This window comes from Misgurnus anguillicaudatus, chromosome 4 (genome assembly GCF_027580225.2).
Source record: "Misgurnus anguillicaudatus chromosome 4, ASM2758022v2, whole genome shotgun sequence".
In the NCBI taxonomy this organism is placed as follows: Eukaryota; Metazoa; Chordata; class Actinopteri; order Cypriniformes; family Cobitidae; genus Misgurnus; species Misgurnus anguillicaudatus.
The window spans coordinates 29,332,957-29,354,977 of NC_073340.2; the positions used below are offsets into that span (position 1 = coordinate 29,332,957).

At 37.3% G+C, this 22,021-nt stretch overlaps 1 protein-coding gene and 1 long non-coding RNA gene across 6 annotated transcripts; one reads left to right on the plus strand and one right to left on the minus strand.

Moving 5' to 3' along the window:
- The first annotated feature begins 1,996 nt into the window (after positions 1-1,996).
- Positions 1,997-21,245, plus strand: LOC129421461 (uncharacterized). 4 transcript variants are annotated; one of them, XM_055177046.2, is made up of 16 exons: positions 1,997-2,141; positions 4,873-4,977; positions 5,543-5,618; positions 6,165-6,321; positions 13,945-13,990; positions 14,073-14,131; positions 14,280-14,315; positions 14,413-14,465; positions 16,650-16,782; positions 18,541-18,752; positions 18,862-18,907; positions 19,207-19,272; positions 19,352-19,411; positions 19,593-19,681; positions 20,862-20,956; positions 21,041-21,245. In XM_055177046.2, exons 1-16 carry the CDS (start codon positions 2,102-2,104, stop codon positions 21,073-21,075), a joined length of 1,308 nt encoding a protein of 435 aa, XP_055033021.2. In that variant the 5' UTR covers positions 1,997-2,101; the 3' UTR covers positions 21,076-21,245. The 4 variants fall into 4 exon arrangements, with proteins under 4 accessions (XP_055033021.2, XP_055032995.2, XP_055033022.2 ...); XM_055177020.2 differs by lacking the exon at positions 1,997-2,141 and adding an exon at positions 3,684-4,009 and having other exon boundaries at positions 19,596-19,681; XM_055177047.2 differs by lacking the exon at positions 1,997-2,141 and adding an exon at positions 3,685-4,009 and having other exon boundaries at positions 4,817-4,977.
- LOC129429391 (uncharacterized) lies at positions 7,227-12,166 on the minus strand. 2 transcript variants are annotated; one of them, XR_012369300.1, is made up of 6 exons: positions 11,293-12,166; positions 10,254-10,330; positions 10,033-10,069; positions 9,800-9,922; positions 9,462-9,587; positions 7,227-8,467 (listed from the first exon to the last, which is right to left on the minus strand). It is a non-coding gene; the product is annotated as an uncharacterized lncRNA (long non-coding RNA). The 2 variants fall into 2 exon arrangements; XR_012369301.1 differs by lacking the exon at positions 10,254-10,330.
- Positions 21,246-22,021: the final 776 nt, after the last annotated feature.

Here is a 22,021-nt window from a genome sequence, read left to right on the forward strand (position 1 = left end):
AGTTTTGCACACGTCAGAAGCAAAACTCAAATATATATCAAAAATCTAAATGCTGATGCGTCACCTTACATAAACACTGTATATTGCCTACCATTTAATCCCACAGACATTTATACAAAATTAAACTTCATTGCATTTCCCAAATATCAGTGTTTTTGAACCTTATAGTCAATACAAGAATATACTACAGTATTTACTACAGCTCACTTTTAAATACTATAGAATACAGTTTTATCACTGTAAAATAAATGCTGCATGATGTTAAAAACTTGGTTTTGCAAGTCAATTTAACCTACTATTTTGAGTTTTGATAAGTGTGGTATGATAATAAGTTGACATAACTTATAAAAACAAGTTAAAATTGTTTAATTTAATTTAAGTTCTATAAAAATATATGTCGATTTGATATAATTTTTTACAGTGCAGTAGCCTGTATACTAGGGTTGAGCGGGGCACAAACTAACGCAGGGTTAATTGTAACATGGCTACTTTACATACACTCACCTAAAGGATTGATAGGAACACCATACAAATACTGTGTTTGACCCCCTTTCGCCTTCAGAACTGCTTTAATTCTACGTGGCATTGATTCAACAAGGTGCTGAAAGCATTCTATAGAAATGTTGGCCCATATTGATAGGATACCATCTTGCAGTTGATGGAGATTTGTGGGAGGCACATCCAGGGCACGAAGCTCCCGTTCCACCACATCCCAAAGATGCTATTGGGTCGAGATCTGGTGACTGTGGGGGCCATTTTAGTACAGTGAACTCATTGTCATGTTCAGACTAATTTGAAATGATTCGAGCTTTGTGACACGGTGCATTATCCTGCTGGAGGTAGCCATCAGAGGATGGGTGCATGGTGGTCATAAAGGGTCAGAAACAATGCTCCGGTAGGCTGTGGCATTTAAACAATGCCCAATTGGCACTAAAGGGCCTAAAGTGTGCCAAGAAAACATCCCCACACCATTACACCATTGCATTAATGAGAAATTGAACAGGTGTTCCTGATAATCCTTTAGGTGAGTGTATTTATACAGGGCTGAGTAATCTGTGCTTTTGGTCTTTTTCTCTTACTGTCAGAAGATTAATTTGTGAAAAGTTTTGATGCATTTGGAGGCATAAATATAAATTTCTTTATCTTATGTTTTTTTTAGTCACTAAATCCAACCTTATATTATTTTAATCTCTGTCTTGTTACCTAAAACAGGCAGATAAATAAACAATATCCACCTTTAGTATACTGTATAGACAGAATTTGCACTCCTGTCACTTTTGGTGTAATTGTACAATATAGGTCCCACAAACAAACTTTATGGTTTCCCGGACAGGGATTAGCTTAAACCAGGACTAGGCCTTAGTTTTAATAGAAAATATATAGTTTTAACAAACATGCCTTACTAAAAATACTACTTGTGTGCATTTTGAGGCAAAACAAAGGGCGCTGATGTATTTTAATATAGTTGTTTTCAGTTTGGACAGCTCTTACGTTTATTTTAGTCTAGGACTAGTCTAATCCCTGTCTGGGTAACCACCCCTAGGTGTTCATTTAGAGATGTGTTTTTTTTTTGTTTAAAAAAATGCTTAATCTAACATAAATATTTTTTGAATGATAAAGTCAAAGATAAAAAGCGTTAGACCCCCTCTTCCCTATAAATACTATACAAAAGTTTTGCATGTGACGTGTTTCTTTAATTGAAGCTATTTATTTAAGTCTGTAACCTGCTCTGTACTTGTGCTGCAGTTGTCTACAAAGAAACTGTGAGTATGCAATGCAGCTTATTACGATATCAGGAACTGTGTTGCCTTTGTTCTTTTCCCTCACACATTTTAATAGCTTTCTTCTGAACATACCGCATGATAGCCTTGTGTACGGTCAAGGCAAAGTTCCCCAATTAAGCAATACAGATCTGTCTACTGATGTTGATATAACTGACTGCTATCTCTCTCTGTCTCTCTCCTTCTCTAACAATGTCACTGCTGCCCACCTCACACCTTCTGGTGCAGATGTACTTTGGCACATTGCCGCCTCCATCTTACCATCTCCCTAGGGGCAAATGTTCGTAAAAATCTGTTAAGCAGATCCTGCAGCATGCTTTATGAGCTTCATCATTTTGACATCACACTGGGGCAAAACAGGTAGGGATGAACCTTTACCTCATGATTCCAATCAGTGCTAATGGAGGAACTTCAATGTTAAAGCATGCTCTGAGTATCAAACAGAGATGTTACCTCACAGCAAACTTGTGCTCTCTGTGAAGTAGGTAGAATTAAGATCTTCGATTTTCTCAACAACAAGACAAAGTAATTTTTAAGTAGCCTAGTTAAACAAAGGGTAAACATCCCACTTAAGTAATTGACAATGTTTTACTGGACAGAATTAAAGACTAGAAAAGAAAGATTTGTTTAGTGTTGTATTACAAGTGATTGAAAATTAGTTGCATATGAATATTAACTACTTACTATTAAAAATTGACACATTAAATGGTAACAAAATAACAGTGCTCGTACTACAGTACATACTGTATGATGCTTCTGTGCCACTGCCAGCAATATATAAGTGTTACCATGGCAACCAGACGTAAGATAGGCTTTAAACTTACTAAGTAAATGTTAATTCTATTTTGAAATAGTAATTCAAAAAGCACTTAATACTTTCAGTGACTGGCAATATAGGCTGATGAATTTTAAATCCCTCTTCAGGTGGATATGCAGTCTTTTTGTGTATACATACATACTGATGCATTTACAGAATCTCCATTTCATAAACTTGTCAAAAAAACTCAAAGACCCCAAACCATTAAAGGGAAAGTTCACCCAAAAATGAAAATTCTGTCACCATTTACTCGCTCTCGCATACATTTATTTTTTCTGACAAACACAAAGATGATATTTTGAAAATTGTTTAACCAAACCATACGTGGACCCCATTCACTTCCATAGTAGGAAAAAATCTATGGAAGTAAATGTGGTCCACGAACAGTTACAAACATTTCTCAAAATATCTTCATTTGTGTTCATCCAAACAAAGAAATTTATACAGGTTTGAAACAACACGAGGGTGAGTAAATGATGACAGAATTTTCATTTTTGGGTGAACTATCCCTTTAAGTGTATCTGCAGTATTTTAAATGGTCTCTTTATTATGTTCAAGTTCAGTCTGATGAAGACTAATATGTTTAAGATGGATCATGTTAGAACCAATAAGACCATATAAGACTGCCCTGCTAAAAAATTATCAAACACATTAGAGAAATTCTAATGGATTTAATGGTTATAATGGGAGTTGGTATTGGTTTTAATAGAAACTATAATGGCCTCTATTGGTCTTCTTTACTGACATTGTGTTGGTGAGATGTATCTAGCAGACTGGAAACCAACACAACACCTTTAAATCCTACTGGAATAAGACCCAAAACACACATCAAAACGGAATTTTGTAATGGTTTGAATGGTAAACAGTTGATGGTAATATTTGGCAACGACTTACTTTTTTCACCAGGGTACTGAGCATAATACTTTATTTATGCAATTAATATGCATCCATTCCCTACTGAAAAATCCAGCTTAGCTGGTTTTGCAGGTGTAGCTGTGTTTTCTTCACTTTTTAAGCTGGTTTAACTGGACTTAGGAAGACCAGCTGACGCATCAGCTTGCTTTGCTAGGCTAGGAGGACCACTTTTAGCTACTTCCACCAGCTGGTCTTCTTAGCTGGGTTTTTCTACAGTATTAGTATTGTATTGTTTTACATTATTACACTTTGTGAGTAATCATGCTGCGCCATCACCGTCAATATTATGAAAGGGGCGGTAGAGATGCAGCTATTTTAAAAAATGTGTTTCACTTAACCAACCTTAAGAAAACAAACCACTAATGACGGGTTGTCATTTCGCTAAAGCAATGCATATTTGCTAGAAGAACGCGGTAGATGCGCTTGTGCGCGCAGGTGGTCGAAACGTGTTGCATCACAATGCCAGCTAAAGATCCTCTCATCGAAACACTTAAAGGTAAGCTTTATATCGATGAAAACACGCACAGGAAAATGCTGTTTTAGCCTGGCTTTTGTGTGGTTAGTCTACCGATAAGCTGTTGGAAACTGAGGATGCGCAGAAACGCGGGGCATTGGCACAGCACGCTTTCTCTCTGCTGATCAAAACAATATAATTTCTAATGGTTTCAAATACCAGTACGAACATACAAGCTGTTTACCAATAAAAACTACTGAAAGTGTTCATGGTGTTGTGTTTTTGGGCTGTAAAACCAATATAATTCCCGTTGTAAAACTATTCAATAAATCATCAGGCGGACGCTTGTGGCGTTTGCGTCGCGTCTCGTTTTCCCCGTCAGTTTTGCGTTTAAAGACAGCAGGTCGCGTTAAAATGGGTCATTTTTTTAAAATAAGATGAATTTCACGTGTGTCACTCTTATTTACATGACGCGCTTTTCTTCACGTGACATCCTGAAAACGCTGAACGCGCAACAGCTAGAAGATGACTGATGTTATCTAATTTAAAATGCATAAACAACAAAACGCAAAAACGCATTTTATCTCTGCCGAATTAAAGCAATAGAAACCATCACAGAAATTCTTACAGGTTTAATGGTTATATTGGGAATTGTATTGCCTTTAATGGAAATGATGCTGTACAATTTTGCTGGGTTGTAATGGTGGGATGGTAGCCTATCTGGCGAATGGGAACCAGAGGGCATTAAATCCTACTGGAATATTATACAAAGCATACGTGAATTTTGTAATTGTAATTAAACAGCTGATGGTTTAATATTGTTTAAGTGCATTAGAATTTGTATTTCAGCAGGCATGTCTATGGTGCCTTCATGGACAGTGACAGAAAAGTGTGTTTGTCCCTAGTGTGCATTTTGAATTTGAAGTCTGAGGGTACCGTGACTGACTCCAGCCCACACCTGGTGTCCTGCTGTGAACTTTTGGAGCTTATACTGCGAAAAGGACTACAGCGTGAGCTCCACACACATCATGTACAAAAGCCTTCAAATCATCAACACCGGACACACACACACCTTCAAATACACAAATACACAATTACAGTGTGAGAAAACAATATAAGATGATGTTTATTACAGTCAGCATATTATGTGGAAAATAGACAGGGTCACAAATGTTTGAAATTTAAAGCTATTTAATTTGTGCCTACATATACATTTCGTGTAAAAATCTGTGACTTCCTTTACAGGCGTTTTTCTAATAGTAAAGGCATTATTCAAAATAAAAATTTACCCTGTCTGTGAAATCCGTGCTAAAGTCTGATAATCTAATTATCTGATTTTACTAATTGATTTCAATCTTTGACATGACCTTCCTCAGTCGATATTAGAAATATCAAGGTTATATTATCACAGTACAGTATGTTATTTACATTAGCACGATTTTATCAAAACAGAAATAAAAAAATTACTTTGAGATTTCACAGCAGGGTCACAAATAGTCAACATAAATAATAGGTAGGTTTTCTATTCCTGCAAATAAAAGTGTATGTAAACATTGCTGCCTGTTTATGTTTCAGAGCCTGTTCTGAGCTTGGCACATAGAGATTACTGGCAGTGTTTTGAGCAGATTGTACAGCACGACACATGTGGCCGGTGAGTTTAATCTTTATGTAATTTTATATAGACTTAGACTTTTTTGGTTTAAAGGAGACATTTCACAAGACTTTTTTAAGATAAATAAATCGTTGGTGTCCCCAGAGTACGTATGTGAAGGTTTAGCTCAAAATAACATATTTATTATAACATGTTAAAATGGCCTCTTCATAGGTGTGAGCAAAAATGTGCCGTTTTTGGGTGTGTCCTTTATAATGCAAATGAGTTGATCTCTGCACTAAATGTCAGTGCTGTGGTTGGATAGTGCAGATTAAGGGGCGGTATTATCCCCTTCTGACATCACAAGGGGAGGCAAATTTCAATTACCTATTTTTCACATGCTTGCAGAGAATGGTTTACCAAAACTTAGTTACTGGGTTGATCTTTTTCACATTTTTAAGTTGAAAGAAGCACTGAGAAGCCAATTATAGCACTTAAACATTAAAGAGTCAGATTTTCATGATATGTCCCCTTTAATGAGTACATGTCCACTATGTTTTTAAACAAAGTTTGACCTGATCATAACTTATCTGTCTGCCCATGAAGGTTGAGTTCAGTCTCTTTGTCAGTGCAACAGACCGCAGCCTGCACCAAGATTATTACATCTCAAGGCAGAGGACGCTTCTTCATACGGTTGATGCTCATGAGGAGAACACTGGGAAGTGTAGTAAAACATCTACTTCACACAAATAAAGTAATTGAGGTTAGTGAACAACACCACAGATGGCAACTCGAGGTAGAGATTCAGACTCACAAATGACTCGCGACTCAACTTAGACCTTGTTTGAGGCTTGAGCAGATTCAATTGTACTTAATCGCAACTTATGCATGTTACACATGTATTACAAAGGTTTTCTAAAAATAATTTTCTAGGAAGGCCTTTTTAATACTTTTGTTGTTTTCTATGTTCATTCTAGGTTCATTGTGTGACTTTTACAAGGATTTATTGACAGAAATGCAATATTATATTCATAACTATATTATCAGTGGTGTATAAAGACCTTACATAATGAACTGTATTGTTTTTATTATCTTATATAAGCAGTTTTTATCTACATACACCGCGGGTCTCCTTACATGGAAGTCGCTGCCATGTTTCTACAGTAGCCCTAAACCATGGGTGCCCAATCTCGCCCCTGGAGGGCCGGTGTCCTGCAGAGTTTAGCTCCAACTTGCCTCAGCACATCTGCCTGGAAATTTCTAGTATGCTTAGGCCCTTTCCCAAATGGCGCACTTCATGTGGACTTTCAATCTTGTGGCCTTAAATTGCGCATGCTCACTTAGTCTACGAGTCCGTAGGGTGTCCCATCTGTCATTTTTACACTCTAAAAAACAATGGGTTAAAAACAACCCAAATTGGGTTGTTTTTAACCTAACTGCTGGGTAAATATAGGACAGAACCCATATGGGGTTAAATTAACCCAAGAAGTTGGGTTAATAATTTTAACCCAGCCAATGGGTTGTTTTTTCTACCCAAAACTTGGGTTATTTTTTAATAAAATGATGGGTTAATTTGACTTCATAAATGGGTTAAAATGTATATAGGGTTATTTTTATTCCTTTTAAGATTATCATTTAAAATTAAAAACCACAAGATAAACAAACAGGTCAACATTGTATTAACTTTATTTTTCATTAATATTTTTTAGCATATTACACTTTGTGTAATGTAACAAATACAATGTGTGTAACGTACACTTTGTACACAATAGCTCAATCAAAAATTCAGGAGATCATACAAAACTATAAATACAATAAATAATAAAATTCCATTTTTAAACAATTTTAAACAATTTCTTCACTTGCCTCTAATTGCAAAAGTGTAAGGAGTGGTTTCCCGGACAGGGATTGGCTAGTCCTTAGTTATTAATTAGGAAATATAACAAGTTTGAACAAACATGTCTTAATAAAAACATTACTTGTGGGCATTTTGAGGGAAAACAAAGGGCACTGGTGAATTTTAAGATATGTCTGTGTAAGTAGTTTTCAGTTTGGACAGCTCTTACATTTACTTTATTCTAGGACTAGTCTTATCCTTGTCCGTGAAACCGCCCCTATATGTTTTAACATTTTTAAAAAATTCATGAAATTCATAAAATACCTTTAAGAACAACTGTTTGTAACAAAGCAGTATTGTTTTAGTCTACATTATGAACACACACAAAAAAAACTATGAAATACAGCATTTTGCCAGTGTTACATTTCATAAACATGTCATTAATATTCATCAAGTAATTCTCTTCCTTAAAGGTGCTCTAAGCGAATTTACGCATTTTAGACCATAAAACATTTTTTGTTACATACAGCAAACATCTCCTCACTATCTGCTTGCTGCCTGTCCGCTGATCAAACTGTAAAAAACGTGATCTCTGTAGACAGCCTAGGCTCCACAAACTGCAATAAAAACAAAGTGGCCAAACCTACTACCAGAAAGGATAACAAAGTGTTTCAGCCAATTAACGACAAGAAGGATTTGGGGTTGAGGGTTGGACGCGTTCATGAAAGCATGGAAGGGAGGGAAGGAGTTAGCTACGCTCCGTTTGTTTGAAAACAGTTCAAACATCAACAAAAAGTAACATCACACAGATTCGCTTAGAGCACCTTTAAGTCTGTAAAAAAAAAAAAGATAACTCCTGTACCTGAAACCCAGTCTATTCAAAAAACCTCTAATCATTTACTTGCAAGAATGTAGTGCTTCTACTACCCCAATCAAAGTGCCTTGTCCAAAGTTTCTCCTCCAAGGATGACGAATGCCTGGGACTCATGTGTCCATTTTCAAGTGACAGGAAATAAGGGTAAAGTCCTGATGCTTCAGCCTGCTGGAGTTACTCCATCATATTTGTTCCAACCTAAAGGACACACAATGCAAATGAGTTAAGGTGAAACTTGGGGGTTGTCAGGGTGTGGGTATGGGTGATGGGTTTGGGGGTTATTACACCTTGATCTTGCCCACTTTAATGGCGCTTTTCCATTGCATAGTACCCCACGGTTTGGTTTAGTTTGGGTCGGGTCAGCTTACTTTTGGGAGCTTTTCCATTAGGTGCAGTACGTGGTACCCGATACTTTTTTTCGTACCACCTCGGTTGGGGTTCCAAGCGACCCGAGCTGATACCAAACGTGACGCGAAAACACTGTAGATCACTGATTGGTCTGAAAGAAACGTCACCAACAGCGTCATCGCTAGCTTTACCTGTGCTAGGCTAGCTTGCGCTGTCTCGAGCAAACATTGTCATCTGGGCTCTGCTATAAGTTCCCAAACACCCTTGTAGCGACGAAAAACATCCACATGTTGAGAATCAGGGACACCATAACAGTTTTTTCCAGACTTGCAGTTTGTGGCGGAACATTCGCGACGAGCACGTCAGCATTATATGCTTAAATGCAACTTCAGTGAGGCTCAGCGGAGCGCCGTCGGCTCACGCCGCGGGTGTTTGAAACATGTGATACAGAGTTAGTGATAAACGCGATGTGCAAACATCTATTTGTGGTGGCCAATTTTAATTTTGTGGCGGACTGAGAAATAAATAAATGTATGGGAATGTACAACAACGCTCTCCTCTCACTTGTATGATGTCACAGCTGTGGGCACACTGGGCAGCGTAAATATAACGACACGCCTAAAATCCCTCCCACTACAAAGTGATACTAAACTCGATGGAAAAGCTAACAACGCCAAAGTGAGGTGAGCTGACCCGACCCAAACTAAACTAAACCGTGGGGTACTATGCAATGGAAAAGCGCCATAAGACAGCCACTAACATAATGTCCCAAACTTTTGAATGGTAGTTTATTTAAATAACTGGTAAATAACGTATTAAAGTAAATTTCTTGATTTGTACTTACAGGCTGAATGTCGATGAAAGCTTTTTTGCCATCATCAATGCTGGGCCGGAGTTTTTCTGGCAGTTTTGAAGGGTGGAGGTGGAAGCAAAATAGGGAGCAGCTTTAATGCAAGATATCCGTTTGCATCTGTAGCAGCAGAAATTGAAAAGCAATATCTTCAGATAATGTCGGTTAACTGTCTGGCATTTCAAATAAATGAAGATGAGTGGAGAAAGTGCTAAATCTCCCAACAGCAATTATTGCCAAAAATGTTCTTCATTAATTTATCAGTGGGTGTCTTTATTAAATTGCTATTAGTAAATCTGGCCCATAATATCAAAATAGTGGAGAAACTTTACCTTGTGTCATCTCCTCAACTGAACATGAAAGCTTTGCAAGATCCTATCGGTATATCAAGGGAGCCATTTCTCGAAGAGTTTTGGAGCTGCATCCTGGTGTAATGTGTAAAAGTCTTGTGCAATCTAAATGCAAAAATAACAAAAAAACAACTTCTAAAAAAAGACTAAATAAAACTCTTACTATATGATGTAACAATATAAAACAATATGATGAAGACAGTATATTAACATACCATGCCTGGGGTAGTTAGCCGAGGAAACTCAGACCACCTAAAACAGAAAAAGCAAAAACTTTTAGCTGTAAGTGACGCATTTTTTTCTATCAATATAGATAATAGACCAGGGGTGGCGAACGTCGGTCCTGGAGAGCCACAGCCCTGCAGTTTTTAGCTCCAACCCTGATTAAACCTCACCTGTCTGAAGGTTTTCTAGTAACTCTTTAGACCTTGATTACCTGTTCAGGTGTGTTTGATTAGAGCTGGAGTTAAACTCTGCAGGACTGCGGCTATCCAGGACCGACGTTCGCCACCCCTGTAATAAACCATTCATACTCATTCATTTGTTCAGGTGATTTCAACATTGGCTTTCAGAGATCATGCACCCCACCTTTAATTCAATTGTCACCACCTGCTGGCATTAATGTTATACTAAAGAGAAACTATATTTGAAGCATTGTCACTGTCGAAAAGACGATTTAATCTCTTTTGATCGTTTTCGTAGACAGCAGTGTTTATATCTGAACTATAAAGATTTTTTCCAGTACTTCTGGAATAACATATATCTGAATGTTTGTTTCATACACGTAAACTGCTTTCCCTGGATAAGCACGGATGCAGATTTGAATGTCACAGAGTGTGATTAACTTAGGCTTTTAATGGACATATTAAAGTTAGTTGAATCTTGTCATTTATAAACAACTTCCGGTAAACTCGGCTATGAATAAATAACAACAAAGTCTTTTTAGAGTAGTTAATTTCTGATACCAAGCAAAATAAACAACAAGTAAATTACCTCAGTTCTTATTTCATAGCTAAAGCGTATAAAAACTACACTGAGCTAACGTTGCTAAGTAAAATGTGTATTATAATGTATACAATGTTAACTAACTTACAAATCGGCTATCGCCGTCTCCCCCCTGCCTTTAGCAAACCAAAACATTTGTTATTTTTGACGAGGTAATTTGTTCCAGAATTCATTTGAGGCACTAGTCAGACCATTAAACCGGAAAGTAAAGACCAGACGCGACACGCGTGCGTCCGATGAAACGGTCTAATAAAGTATAATTATAGTCCAATGTTAATCGCCATTATTACCATATTAAATATATTGTCCAACGTTACCCCGTTCTGTGGTAAAAAACGCGCATCTGCTCACAAAAAGTTACTTCAAGCACTCGACTGATGTTGTTGACTAAACGTAATGAAATGCCCTCGTTGTAGGACAACACTTTTGCCATTAGGTATCGATTAAATGATACGAAGACAAATACAGACCTTTATTTCACCAGAAAAGAACCGCTGAAGAATGTCTGCTTGTAAAGTCCTGCTGTATTTCTCCTTCTGACGATCCAAAATCCCCGCGACGGATGATCCATGATTGGGGTTATTTTGACCCAGCAGCACTGCTGTACAGCGGGGGATAGGCTGCTTTAACTGTTCGTGTACAAAAAATGGTTTTCAGAAATTAATTACCAGAGATTTGTTACGGGCTGTAATTGTCAAAAACCTCATTTTAATAATCTGAAAAAGCAAAGAATGCATTTACTTTAACTTACATTAATCTCGTTTTAAGTTAACAGTTAACTGGGCTTTGAAGTAACGTAAATGTCGTCATATAACGTTAGTTAAGAAAAAAACTTAAGGCCTTGTCCAAAGGGGACGTTTAAAACATTAAACAAAAACAGTAGAAAACGTATTTACTATCCAACGGGCATATCAAACAAGCCAACCTAAACGAACGAAGCTGGCGGCGTATTTAATGCCATGTAAAACTGAATGTAATGGCACTTACGTCTTTATATAGCCCTCGGTATTATGATACGTGTATAAATAGGTTTAAAAATATATGTTATATGAATAAATATGTTGATACGAACCTTATTTCTCCAAATATCAGTCTGCGTTGCATCCACCTCAAATTCAGTCAGCCCGTGTGCTGCACCTGAATCTGCGCCGAGATGATTTGACCCAATGAGCTGGGTTGTTGAGTCCGGGAGGGGGAGGGGGTGTATTGATTCCACTCTCAGTGAAAATTACCCAGAAAATAACCCAGTGGTGGGGTTACATAAAACTACCCAAAAAACTACCCAAGACTGCAAAAATAACCCAAAAAAATTACCCAAATGGCTCAACCCAGCATTTGGGTAGAAAAAATAACCCCGGATTTTTTAGAGTGTACGCTCCGAAGTGTGCTTATCAGCGCCGCCCTTGCACCCTTGATGCAGTCTTCGGAAAAGCCTGCACTGCTGCAGGCTTCACATACTTTACCAACCCAGAAGTCCTTCCGAAAGAGCAATTAGACGACGGATGGGAGGATTTTACACTGATGGGCAACTTCTCTTCCTATTGGCGTGACGCTCGAGTCAAAATACGACTCCGGTGCGCTACACTACATGATGTCATCAAAGTTTGCCATTTGGGACAAGAGGTGTTTCTCAATGTCAAGGATACTTCCTTGGCAGGACTGGTCCTTCCAAGTCACTTCCTTCAGAGGCTAGGCGAGGGTCCTCTTTAGAATTTGGAGAACACGTAAATGGAACAGGCTAGCAAGTGCACGTCATTGCATCATTACGTCAATAAAAAGATGTGCTTTTGGCGCTGCACGCATAGGATTGTGGGTGATGTGAGAGCGCGAAGGATATACATATGCATCCTTTCCTGTACATGGGATATTTTTCGAATGAAGGACTTAGTCCTTGGTTGAAATTCTGAGGAACCTGGACATTGGAACAGTCCTCTGACGGATGTCGATGACGTAGCATCCTCGAAATTCTGGCTTCCGAGGATCCTTTCTTGACATTGAGAAACACCTAGGGCCTTAATAAGACCTTAATTAGCTGCTTCAGGTGTATTTGATTAGGGTTGAAGCTAAACTCTGCAGGACACCAGCCCTCCAGGACCGAGCTTGGGCACCCCTGCCTTAAACAGACAAACTGTTCTACAGAGCACTTCATGTGGACTTTCGGTCTCGTGGCCTTAAATTGCGCGTGCTCGTTTACTCTACGAGTCCGTAGGGTGTCCCATCTGTCATTTTTACGCTCCGAAGTGTGCTCATCAGCGCCCCCTTTGCACCCGATCTTCGGCGAAGCCCGCACTGCAGCAGGCTTTGTGCAAATTACCAACCCAGAAGTTCTTGCGAAAGAGCAATCAGACGATGAAAGGGAGGAGCTCACACTGACGGGCAACTTCTCTTCCTATTTCCGGCATTGATGCTCAAGTCTGTCTCAAAATACGACTCCGGTGCGCCCTCTTGGACTCATTTCAAGGATCCCTAAGGTCTGCACTACATGATGTCATCAAAGTGTGGACTCTGAGGAGGTCCACAAGTCCGGAGTGTGGGGTCTATGTTGTCTCAGACGACAACATGTTAGTGCTGTTGCAGCTACCGTAGCTTCTCTATGCGTTTCAAAATTGAGCCTGGTTGCAATTTGCAATCTTAAAGCAGCACTAAAGAGGGTTTCTTTTACCTTAAAATAACATTTCCAAAAAAGTTTCAGTCATTCATCCACTCAAAACAGGGTGAACGGCACTTTCACATTCGCTTTGCAGCCCTCTATCGGCCAAAACCGCACTAAGTTTCCAACCGTCGGGTCGCGGTCCTGTACTTCGAGTGAAAACTACAAAAACTTGCTTTACAGCAGACCTACAATCCAATCAGAGCCAGCTTTGCTGCAGTAGGCTAAATTATTTACGACAGTGGTAATGAACAATTCCACCTCCAACCTGTAGAGGGAGCAAAGAGCAAAAACTCTTTAGTGTTGCTTTAACACTAGATGCTGCTAAAAACCCACAACTTTAAATAGTTTGACAGTAAACATAGCTTTGCGCATTTGTAAACAGGGACATTTTTGGCAAACATTTAGAAAGTGATAAAAATAAAATGTTTTTAATATTACTAAAAGTTAATGAAAGTTTTTTTCTTTACAGTGGTACAGTCCTAACATTGCTATCCTGAGAAATGAGGAGTTTCTTGGTGAGTTTCTACATTCCAAATCATCTAAATGAACTTGCTGTGATACATTAACTTTATTAGTTTCTCAAATCTCTCTGGACAGAACCCTTTGTCTCACTGTCAATGGTGTTGTCAGAAATAGAGCTTAAGCTCAATATTGAGGTATGAACCAATACTGTTTAAACTTTTCATATGCTATGTATTTGCTTTTATAGTTTGAGATGAGTATGTCTACATTGGCATGCATCTGTACTCAAGTGATTTTTCTTAGTTATTAAAGGACACTTCCTCTTTCTAACCTAAATTTCAGAACTGCAGCTTCCTGGATGAATGCTGGCAGCTTCCGGTATGACCGAAATGTTTTGGCACACCTAATTTGACCTGTGTGTGTACAAAGGGAAAATGTTAAACTGCTTGTTCCACAAATCTTGCTTGTGTTTTAGGTGTGTCAAATCTACGAAGCTGTTCCATGTCAGGAGTTGGGAATGGTGCTCAGGTTATCATATTGTCATGTTTTTATTCCCCAATGAGGGGAAAATCTGTTTTTTATTGTTTTTTTATGTGTCTATAAGGTGTTTTTAATATATAAGACAAGCCATGTGCAAATTCATCATTCAACACCATTGCTGAGTTTTTTCTCCATGAAATTGGAGACAGTCCCTGTTTAAAACTATGTTGGTTTTCAACGTCACAAACATGTAACCAATTATATCAACAAAATTGAACTTATGGATCAGTAGTTTTGAGTTACAGATATCATGTATTGATGCCGCGTATACTCTATTACAAGATTATTAATAAAATGTGCTTTGGCTGGCACCTCACATACTCTGTGCGGGCTACCTGGTGCAAGTTGGAGACCCCTAGATGGTGAAATGACAGCTAGTGCTTGCTGGGTATTGTTTTTACATCTTAAAATCAACATAAAATGACATTCAAAATTTTAAGGAAACCAGGATGCTGATGAGCAAAAACAGCGAAATTTAATTTTGTTAATAGACATCTAACTGTAGCCCCCCACCCAAAAAAACCACACCTTGTAATTATAATTATATTATAAACTTTATTTTATATAGCGCCTTTAAAGCCGCTCTATGCATTTTCGGCGTTTTTGTCAAACAGCGACCCCTAGAGTCTCTGGAGAATACTTGCAACTGTCATAATTTCCCACTCTAGTACACCTCCGAGGATATTGACAAGGTAATGTTTCACAATTTCATACAAATATTAGGCTACTGCATAGTCTACTAAACTAGAGATGATGTTAATAGGATAGAAGTTTATTCCAAGTGTAGAGTGCATATAATAATAAAGTAGCCTACCGCGTTTGCTGGCTTAAAACGTTTTTACATAATTGCAGCTAAATCAAAAGTAAACATTACAAAATGCCATGACAAAGTTAATTGTGTACGTTGCATTATTTCATAACATTGTTCGTTATAATGTCACTATACATGATTATTGCTATTTATCATAATAGTTTGCAAATTGTGCATGTTTCACTATTTACAACCTCTAGGCTTATTTATGTCCTGATAATTATGTGAGATATTTACAACTGTTGTCATGATAATCGCATGACATACTACAAGCAAGCGCAACAGCATACAACATAGACCACAAACAAGTTTACAAATAAGAGATTTACTTACTAGTCCATCAACAAGATTCCCAGATCAGCATTCCCGTTGCATCCAGTGCTGTCTTTTAGATCACGCCAACGAGTAAAAACCTGACCGAGTGGGACTCTTGTCCGGTTCCTAACGTGGTCAGATTCTCTTTTCCTTTTCCTACTCTCTTCCGAACGTGCTTTCTTAACTTTTAAATCGTTTAGCCTCACGTCTCAAATTCGCGCGTGCAGTTGTTGTTATACGCTAGATCGACTTCATGCGGCGCTGCAAGAACCGACAGCCGGATGACGTCAAAGTGCCGTCTCGGATCATTCTCGCGGTACTTTGATGTCATCCGGCGGTCGGTTCTTGCAGCGCAGCACTAAGTCGAACAAGCCTAACGTGTGTGACGTCGTTGCCGTAAAGCAAGCCGTGATTCTCGCGAGATTTGTCAGGGGCGGTTCTCTCAAGCTTGCATTGCTGGTTTTGCTAGCGCCGTCCTCCCCGAGCTTCGACAGGAGGAGGATTCGCCCTACAATGACTTTGTTTACCACCGAAATAACTTTGAAGCTGTTATATTAAGGTAAAATAACAGCATAGTATGTCTTTAAAGTTGCATCTCAAAGTGCTTTACAGAAACATAAAAAATACATTATAAAATACACATACATTGGATCAAATTTAAGAACATGTAGAAAAGATGTGAAACAAAGTGAAAGAAATCACTTATATGCTAGCCTAAAAAAATCAGTTTTAAGTGAGGATTAAAAAATACTTGGAAAATGCCCAGTCACCCAAAATCACTGTTGAGTTTGCTTACATGATGGTATATCATACATCTCACAAGTTATTTTGGCAAAAAACAAAATTCAAGTTTATTTATTTTGTCTCATAGCCAAATTATATCAGGTCTATAGATGGTGAAATGACAGCTATTGCATGCTAGGTAGTGATTATCATAATTTATGCCCCTTTTTATTTTTTTGGCACGTACAATAATATTAATATTTCAGAATATCATAGCAAGTTATTATATGGCATATTATAGTTACAATCTTTCTCTCTTGAAGGTACCTCGATGGACGTGTTTTTGTGCTCGACCTACTGAAGGGCAGTCAGGCGCAGGCGGACATGTTTGCAGAGCCTGGTGACATCATCGATGAAGTCAATGGAATATCTCTGAGGAATGCCAGCAATGGACAGGTCAGCAGGATTATTAACTATAGACCCTTCATAACCGTACATACTAGCGTAAATCAATATTAAATTGCTTCTTCAATAGACCAATATGTGTGTTATCTTCATTGTTGATCCTTCTTTATATTTTGTTTGCTTACTCATATGTGACCCTGCCTGTGAAAACCATCTCTTAGAGTCTCATAATTTAATTATGAGATTAGGAGCAACAAAGTATAATTCCAACCATTGATTTTACATTGATTTCAATCTATAACATGACCTTACTCAGTCAATGTTAAAGGTGCCAAAAAATGCATTGAAATAATATGTTAATGGAGTCATATATGAGATTTTTTTTATAGATGTAAAATAAGATTTTGGTGTCCCCAGAGTGTGTATGTGAAGTTTTAGCTCAAAATACTCCATAGATAATTAAAGGCACACAAGGCAAGTCTGAGTATTATTTCTCTACTAGCTCCCCCTAGTGTCTGGGAGTAAATGCTTTCTATATCTGAGACTTATCGAGACTGAAGGACACCGGGTCGGATACAGCGAACTTGCAAGTGGGGTATTCTTCCTACAGACGGTAGGGGCGGGCGAGAGAGTCTTCATTCGTCATGTAATGAGTCATTTAACCATATACCGACTTACGAAGATGATTTATTAACATAAAAATGCTGCCTTGTGTCCCTTTAATTATAGCATGTTAAAATTGCCACTTTGTAGGTTTGAGCAAAAGTGTGCTGTTTTTGGGTGTGTCCTTTAAAATGCAAATGAGCTGATGAAATGCAAACACTGATCACAATGATGGTGGTTTGTTGCAATTGAAACTTAATTGAGCTGTCAATTTTTTCTGTCTCTCTTTCTCCAGCCGCCAGCGTTTTAAAAAAAAAAGTTGCCAGCCAGTGCCAGCATTTTTCATGATTTTCACAAAAGTTTAATGCCTTGCAGAAAATGTTCTTCTTAAAATATATAAACATACAATATACCAAATGAAAGAACAGACCCTCTGCTTTCAAAAAAAAAAAAAAATACGTCTTTGGCAATATTTCAGATAGCGATAAACTTCCTGGCTCCCGCGTCACCCTGTCTTTGTCGTTAAGCCTCACCATTGGTTGAATTTGATATACACATTCAGACGCACTTTTGGAGGCGTCCCCAAAGTGTCACCGTAGTGACGCAACGCAAGTTCCCTCGAAACAATGTATCTTAAAAAGTAACACGATGTAACCTTGCTTTTACTTGAAATGTGTCCCCACATTTAGTCCTTGAATTTGAAGGTATTGGACCTGGAAAGTCCTTAAAAGATCCTTAAATTTTAAGTTAACTAAGGTGTGGGAACCCTGCAATAACTAGCATATAGCGCTAATTCAGCAGTCACAACTTTGTTTTTAGCATTGTAACATTGTACTTAATTTAAGGTGTACAACTCGACTGTTAGATCACAGTTGGGGTTACAGTATGTTGAAATTGGCCTGTTTTTCAGCAGTATTTTGGAAACAATCGTGTTTGAGGCTCACATTAATAACCGTTTTACATTCTATAGCACCTTTAAATATGTCAATGTTATATTTTAACAAAATGTTCTTTACATTATGTAGCATAATTTTTATGAAGACAAAAGTAAATTACAAAAAAAATTACTTCAGCTGGGCTTTCACAGACTGAGTCACATATACTTTAATTTTCTGTAAGGTGTTGCTTTCGTCGTGTCACATGAAATACAAAATGTACCATAAAGATCAATATCTGACTTATTTGCAACCCACTTTTCTTGGAAAGGCAGGTGTGGTTTTTTCTAGGGTGAAGGGTCAGCCTCTTTCAATCCGGTTGATACGATGCAGAGGGGACGATGGGTCCATCTATCAGCCTCTGATGAAACACTTAAGACAACTTAAAGAGGAAAACCCATTGATTCAATTTGGCCCAAAATCAACATCTCAGAGAACCGTGGGTCAGAAGAGAGGGCAGACCCAGTGTGTAAAAGATGGCAGGTAAATCCCACCGAAAAATTTTTGATAGCTTATGTGTTTGCAGATGTATTAGTCTTTAATACCATAAACAGCCCCAGGTTGTAACTGTTTAATCTGGTTTCATTAACAGGATCCTGTATGCTGTGCAGTTCTTAGGAAAAGCAAACATAGGAATGGTACAGTAGTGCAAACAACATCTTTATGGCACTCTTGCATGGCTTTATGCATGTGTGTGGTTTTTTTTTGTATTAGAGTGACAAGTACACCAATAGTTTCATTGTTACCAGCAAATAGATTAAGATTTTTATGTAACTATTTGTTACAATTGTGACCCTGCTTGTGAAAATCAAGCTAAAGCTATTTTTGATTGTTACTTAAAACTTTAATGGTGCATGTAAAACTAGCCAGTAATCCAAAAATAATGTGATTATGTGTTCATATAATCTTTTTAATGTTACACATGTTTGCTTTTAAGTCCGGAGGTAAGGAGGTTTTGCAGCAGGCCATTGCCATAGTCCTGGGGTCCAAACAGGCTAAAAAGGTGCGTATGCAACTGAGAAAGGGAGATGGTCTTTAGATCTGCCATGATATTTCATGCATGCTATTTTGGTGTTTTATAGGAAGTACTGCTGGATATAAAAGAGACTCAAATTACCTGCACAGATAAGACCAGTCAGCAGGTTTGTGTTATGCAATGTTACATTTGTGCATTTGGCAGATTTTATTCAATACTAGCGTAAAATGGTGCTTCTTGGAGAAATTCATGGCCTTGTTAGCACCATGCTTTACCGGCTGAGCTACAGGGGACTAAGTGGTAAAAAAGGTGATGGATACTGAGCCAATTTCTCTCCTTTCAAACAGAAGCTGTTTCAGCACCATTTCCCAAAAATATCATGTGTTGGGAGGTTTGGAAGGCAACCTGATTTAACCATTTTTGCTTTCTGTGCATTGTGAGTATGTTTAGAAATTGTTATATGCTTATCTATATAGTATAAGTGGGTGATTCTCACGAAAACTTGGTTTAAAAATTGTCAAGCATGAAAATGTAAAAATTGCTTAAATTTACTTTTTTTCCCACCAGACATTGAAAAACAAAGTCTGGAGTAAATGGGGACATTAATTTAAAAACTTTTACTTATCATTTAACACTTTTTGTAACGTAATTTAAAAAATTTGTCCTAAAAAATCTCATTACCGCAACAGTCAGAAAACATCAACACTGACATATTTTCAAAATGACATGACAAACCTGAAAGAACATAATTTGGAGATTCTGCACATGCATTTAAAATCAAAGTATTATGCTTCTATTAAATAAATTAACTTTTAATAAGCATCTGTTGCGGTAATGATAATCAAAATGTCGTGTAAGCATTCTGACAAGACAATATTTCAAATTAACTGTAAAAAAATGATCTTACCTGGTAGCCATCTTGAAGTAACTGGTCCATGTGCTTGGTCACTCAAAATCAAACTTTATTAAAATTCTGTATGTGTGCTTAAACTGTTCTCAAAAAGTGTTGCGGAGGATGAGAACATCAGGCATGGACACATCATTTTCCTAATTTTTCTTCATTATTATTATACATGAATATTCAGTCAATATTTTTTCGGTCATCTAAAGTAGTCTAGCAAAACATCCATTTATTTTTTTCTTAATATTTTTGTGTTAATTTGATTAAATTACAACATAACGCATGTTCAATCACAGCCGGACACATTGCGGTAATGAGAATTTCAGCAGAAAATGAGATAAAATTTACAATTATAAATTCTTATGTTGAAATCACACATTGTGCAAGGTAGAACACAGTATTGTGTTAATTCTGATGCTTTTTAATGTTACTATATTTCACATTTTAAAGCTAAAATCATTAGTGCCGTGGTGTTTCAATGGTTTTGTGAGAATCACCCAAGTAATGGTTTGTTTGTTTGTTGTTACATGCCATGTTTTCTGTCATTAAATCTAAAGTATTTCTCAAAAATTTCTGTATTTTATTCTGGGAATTTGAATAATGACTGGCGCAAGGTCTTTACATTCTGTTTTCTTATCAGTGATGTTTTCTTCCATGCCACAGACTTTGTGATCTTTGTCTTCTTTTCGTAAGTTGATTGTATTGGCTATTTCAGAGATACATCACAAACAGAAAAGCCAAAAGGTTTCTGTTGTGTGGTCCTTCAGGCTGCTACAAGTGTTGAGTGTCAGGAGATTGTTAGCCGTATTGGTGAGTCTGATACCAACACAATTTACAGTTTTATTAGAATAATTTTTTTTGTTATTATTATTATATTTTTTTATATCTCTACAGCTGCTGGGTTTAAACATACAGAATGGTTTGTATAAGAAACCTCAACACTTTATTAGATGAATGTTTTTGTGGAGCTTACATGTGTTTATAAAGACAATGTGTTTATTGTTTGAATTAACTAATATGAGATTTGAATATTTTAAAACTCTGTAATATCTGTATCTGTGCAATGCTATTTTGGTAGAAATACATAAAAATGAATCTGTGTTGTCTCTTTTTGTTATGATTTGACATTTAAAGAGGCCATTGCATGAATATCTGACTTTTTCCACGTTTAAGTGCTATGATTGGGTCCCCAGCGCTTCTATCAACCTAGAAAATGTGAAAAAGATCAACCCAGTAACTTAGTTTTGGTAAACCATTCTTTACAAGCACATGAAAAATAGGTTGATGAAATTTGGCTCGCCTTATGATGTCATAAGGAGCTCTTATTATAATAATACCATCCCTTAATCTGCACTATCCAACCACAGCACTGCCATTTAGTTCAGAGAAAAAGAGAAAGAGAGAGAGAGAGAAAAAGAAAAAAATGAGTTTTAATTTCAACAAACTACCATCACTGTGATCAGTGTTTGCACTTCATCCCACTCATTTGCATTTTAAAGGACACACCCACAACAGCACATTTTTGCACACACTACAAAGTGGCAACTTTAACATGCTATAATAAATTATTTATATGGTATTTTGAGCTAAAACTTCACATATGCTCTCTGGGGACACCAAAGATTTATTTGACACCTTTTAAAAAGTATTGTGCCATGGCCCCTTTAAGCAAAGTAGACATTCAAAGAGGCTGTCAGAGTCACAAACATTTTACAGTATATAAAAACAGAATCACTACTAAATTTAAGAATACAGTGGGGGGCCTAAACAATACCTACACTACATCAAAAAATATAAAAAAAACACACAAAAATACTGTAGTATACTAAAATATACACTATAGTAATCTGTAGTAAAATTCAAATACTTAGTGTT